The 5430-nt window shown below is 34.5% G+C and overlaps 1 protein-coding gene across 1 annotated transcript; it reads left to right on the top strand.

Annotated features, from left to right (window-relative positions):
* Window positions 1-1925: 1925 nt before the first annotated feature.
* Window positions 1926-3132, top strand: LOAG_12268 (hypothetical protein; the record flags this gene model as incomplete). The annotated part of the gene is made up of 3 exons (XM_003147782.2): window positions 1926-2115; window positions 2289-2363; window positions 2876-3132. 3 exons carry the CDS (start codon window positions 1926-1928, stop codon window positions 3130-3132), a joined length of 522 nt encoding a protein of 173 aa, XP_003147830.2.
* Between the last annotated feature and the right edge of the window lie 2298 nt (window positions 3133-5430).

The following is a 5430-nucleotide window of genomic DNA, read 5'->3' as shown; positions in this document are numbered from 1 at the left end:
GAAGCACCATGAAAATGAAAAACTGAAAATTTTTATAATAATGCTACAAAATGCAAATAAAGTTATTCAGCACCGTACGAATTAAATATTCCTTTAAGCAATGACATTTAATAAAAATAATCTGTCAATTTTAATTCATGCAAATCTCACATAATACAAATAATTCACCAGCTTCAATTTATGCAAATCCTTGCATTCTCTGTATCATCGAAACATTCAAGCTTTCACTATTTCCAGTAGCTTTCACTATTTCATAATAGTCCAAAAAAAAAAAAAATTCATCAACTGCCAGTTCAGAGATCAGAAAATGAGAATGCAAAAGAGAGAAATATAAAAAATAATGTGAATCGCATAAATTAAAAACTGTTTGAACCTTTGGCCTTTGGTTTAATTCCAACCAATCTGAATAAAAAGCTTCCTTTCCAGCATTTCTGCCATTTCAAAAATTCTGCACTACGCGTTGAACTTTACTGTATCGATGGCATATATTATTTGGTTCAATCTTCTGTTATGCATCGCTTCAGTTCAAAATAGTCCAGGTAAGAAATGCTCATTCCATGCTCAACGGAAGATCCGCAGTTAGATCAGCAGTTTCATTATTAACATATAATATGGTATTTGTAAACACAAAAAATCATATCAGTTTTTTAGTCAAACAGAAGCATGAATGTCGTTATTGCAATGCGACTACGCTGACGCATAAGGAATATTTAGAACATCTTGAAACGCACAAGGAACAAGTTTATACAAGTGTACTTTGTCCACATGTGGAATGAAATTCCCTACCTTAAAGGGACTTCAACAGCATTACGAGAAACATCAACCTAAACTTCTGTGTGAAATCTGTGGCTCTTTCCTTTCTTATAAGAAAGGACTTGGAGAGCACAAGAAACGATGCCACGGAGTTAGAGGTTAATTTTGCAAAGCTTATGTATAGCAAAATAAGTTTTCAACGTGTATGCTCACATAAAAATGTGTTGTAAAACATTAACGGCAATGAAGTGCAATACAAAATTCAATACTTACTGCAATGCTTTTCTAACCAAAGTAGACAGCTGCTTATCGTTAACCACAGTTAGTGTTTGGCAGTTACTGATATGACAATGAACGGAGTGACGGAATTCAAGCAATTAGCGTCCTCATACTCCGTTGAATTTAAATGGTGTTGACAGTGATGACAATAGCATATATCACAATAATGGAACGAATATCCTATTGTATTCTTTTCTATGTTTACATCGGTTTTTTAATGCAATGATAAACGCGTGAAAAAACAGTACCTAATTCGATCTATGGAATCAAACGGTCGCTGATCACTCACTTCGTTTGATTTTATAAGATAATTTTAGGCCGAGTGGAATGAAATCCGCATTTGGGACATACTTTAGTAGACATGCGAAACCATCGCATTGCCGGTCAAGCTTCATTAGGTCAACAAGATGACTCGGGCAATGAGTATTTCTCAGAAAACTTTACATCCTCAACAACTTGGATTTAGCATTAATTGGCTCAGATACGGTTACATATGGCAGTAGATGGGGGCAATTACCGGGAACAAGTAGTAAAGAATTATATGATGATATATCGTTTTAATCCCTTTCACTTTACTGCTTTCACTCAATTGCGTGAAGTTGAATACACAAGAAGTAATTAATCTTAATCGAAATTGTTCTCGCCCACACCAAAAAATTCACAACTATCCGTTGTACGAGATTCCATCAAATGAAACATTAAGACTTAGATTCTGTGGCAAATATATACAAGAAAGTGAACAGTTTCGTGTGTTCTAAATTAATTGGTATGTGAAGTTTGTTTTATGGCATTGATATCTTCACGATCAGTTTTTAAATTGAGTCAATTAATTACCAAATGCTATGGTAGAAAAACTAGGCAAACACAAATGACACAACAGTTGTTTTTCAGTTATGAGGATGTATATGTGCCCACATGTTGACTGCAATGCGACCATACAGGACAAAGGCAAATATGACAGACATTTCCAAACGCACAAGAAACCATTTCATCATCAATGCAAACATCCGGGTTGTGGAAAAGAATACTACGCCAAGTCATCGTTTTCCACGCACATAAAATCCCGTCAACACAAACCCCAGGGTAAAAATTTCCTCAGTAATAAGAAATCACTGATAAGTCCTGCAGAGCTTCCCAGTTTTGCAAATTCAGCAGTTTTTAGCGGTTTTTTCTATCTGACATGAGTGCACGTGAAAATATGTTATGAAATATCTATGACCGTGGAGTGGAACAAACTGTTCACTTCTTTATTCCAGATCTAACGGGAGGAAATCCGCAATTGGGACATACTTTGGCATACACACGAAACCATCACGGTCAAAGTTCATCAGGTCAACGAAATTATTCAGCAATGAGTATTTTTCAGAAAACTTTAACATCCACAACAACTTGGATTCACTAATAGCCTCACATATGGGTACATGTAACAGTAGAGGGTAAACACTAGTGGGCAACTACCGGGAACAATTAGTAAAGAATTGTATAATAACATATCGTTTTAATCCCTTTAGTTTATGCATTCGCTTAATTGCATGAAGTTGAAGATATAAACAATAAAGAATCGCAAATTCGAAGCTGATCCCATTGCAACGAAAAATTCACAATTACCCCTCGTCTGACATTTTTCCATCAGAGGAAGATATTGAGAATGAGCTTTTTGTTTTTATTTTTTTAGAAAAAAAACATAAGGCGAAAAAATGAAGCCCATCTCGTAATTTAATTCAGTTAAATTGTGACTTGAAGGTTTGATAAATGATCCTGATGTAATCATTCTTCAAATTACATTCATTAATTGGCATATAAAATGGTACTTGCAAACATAAACGTCATATCAGTTTTTCAGTCGGGCAAAAGTATAAATGTCGTTATTGTAATGCGACCATGCAGACGAAAGAGGAATATTCAGAACATCTTGAAACGCAAAAGGAATATAACTGCACTTGGCTCGGATGTGAAATGAAATTCTGTTCCCGATCGGCACTTCAACAGCATTACAATATACATCAACCTAGACCTCAATGTGAAAATTGTGGCTATCTCTTTCCTCGCAACCGTACTCTACGAATACATCAGCAACGATGTCACGGAGGTAGTCGTTAGTTCCACAAACTTTATATTTAGCAAAAGATGTTTCGCAACGTATTTATTCACGTGAAAATGTATTGCAAAGCATTTGTGACAGTGAAATAGCAATTCAAAATTCAATACTTACTGCAATATTTTTCTAACCTCAGTAAATTGCTGCTTATCATTTCTCGCGGTTGGTGTTTGGCAGTTACCGACGCGGTAATAAACGGAGTGACAGAATTTAAGCAATTAACGCCCTTGCAGTCCGACGAATTGAAATGGTGATGACAATCGTGACAATAAGGCCATCATTGATGCTTTAAAAAAACTGAAAAAATGCCAATAGGGAAACGAATGTTCTATTGCATTCTTTTCTACGCTTTCATCGGTTTTTTTAGCACAAAGGAAGAATGAAAAATGAATGAAAAAAAAAGTACATCATTCGATCTATGTGACCAAACGGCCATTAACTGCTCAGTTCGTTTGACTCAGTGATGTGGCATCTAGGAAATGTTCATTCTAGGCCAAAGAAGGAGATCCGCAAGCTGAGGCATATTTTGGCAGATATACGAAATCATCACGGTCAATGTTCATTGGGTCAACAAAATCATTCGGATAATAAGTCTCTTTTTATACCTGATTGTTATCAACTTGTTGAATAAGATTGACGGTACAGCTAATTTGTGTATTAAAAATATAGCTTTTACTTGAAATTGAGGAGAATATACGACAAAATATGTTTTCGAGAAAAAAAAGTTACTACTTTTCGATGAGTCTTGTATGAATTGTTTCAGTGTTTATATAAAAAGATTTTCCATTGAAGCTTTGGCACATTTGAAGGATACTTGCATTTCTTGACAAAATTTCGAAAATATCAAAAATATCTTTAGCCAGTTTTGATAAACGCTTTGATGAGGTAATTTGCTTACTCTAATCATAAACAATTGCCTTTAAATCTTGCTTATACAAATATGATGTCGTTAGTGAATTTTCCATGAGAGGATTAATTTGTCATTCTGGATTGTTGTCGGTTAGAGCTGCATCAGCATTCCGCCCAATCAATTAGATAATGACTTTGACAATAGGTTGTAAAGACAATGTGGATCATGCTCTTTCAAATACCCAAACATACCCACCAGCTTCTGTCGGCGAGGCCGAAAAAGCGTATTATGAGTAGTTTTAATTGGAATTCATAAATTTTTCAAGTAAATGATTTGTTACATATAATTTAAAAAATAAATATTTTGACACTTAAATTGATCAACCCATCAGTTCAAAAAGAAGTCCTTTTCGACAAGTGGGTTAAGTAAACCATCAATCCTATATTCCGGAATGCAGCACTGAGATCAAAATTTACTATTATCATTATTCATTTAGTAACATTTCACATAATTCATAAGTCGTCTCACAGCATATTTAAAGAAAAGAATAACAGATTATGTTAATACCGATTTATGAAATGATCAGGAACAATGTGAAAAGAAATTCCATCGGTATGGTGCACAATGTACGATGCACTCCTTGGTTGAGTGTTTGAAAAGGAAAAATGATCTTTCAGTTATAGCCTTGAGTATATATACAATTTTAATTAACACAATGAACATATTTGCTGGTGTGATTTATAACAAATATTACATTAAATTTTCCTTTAGATAATGAAAAATTGTCGAAATCCGATTACAACAAAAGGCTCTATTTGGAACATCAAGCATCGAAGAGTAAATTAGTAAATAATAGTAGTAATAAATGTAGTACTCGCAATGAAACATTGTTGGTTAATCGATGAAAAGGGTGCAGCTTTTCAAGACCATTAGCATTAGCACCATCTATAAACCACCATCTATATGAAATGGATGCATGTGAAACTATACTGACGAAATACCTATGACTGCAGAGGCACTTCCATTGGCACAACGAAGTGATGTATAACAAATGTTCATTTTGTGCCCAGCGGCACACATTGGGCACACCTTAGTAGTCACACGGAACCATCACAATGTCGGTCAAAGTTCATTAGGTTAACAAGACCATTCGGTGCATGAGTATTTCTCAGGAAACGTTAACATCCATAGCAACTTATATTTGCCACTAGTTGTCTCAGATACGATTGCATATTACAGTGGATGGGAAATACTAATTGACAATAGAGAATTATATAATAACATATCATTTTAATCCCTTCCACTTTACTGCTTTTACTCATTTACATGAGGTTCAAGGTGTCGCGAATTCCGATTCGCCAGACTCCAACCATACCCCAAACTAACAAATAAATTTCTTACTATAAATAAATATTAATAGTGTAAATCATTTAACCAATTTACATTCTTT

The sequence above is a fragment of the Loa loa genome, assembly GCF_000183805.2.
Source record: "Loa loa unplaced genomic scaffold supercont3.929, whole genome shotgun sequence".
Classification (NCBI taxonomy): domain Eukaryota; kingdom Metazoa; phylum Nematoda; class Chromadorea; order Rhabditida; family Onchocercidae; genus Loa; species Loa loa.
Note: the sequence above shows the minus strand (reverse complement) of the source record. Positions and strands in the feature narration are given on the sequence as shown.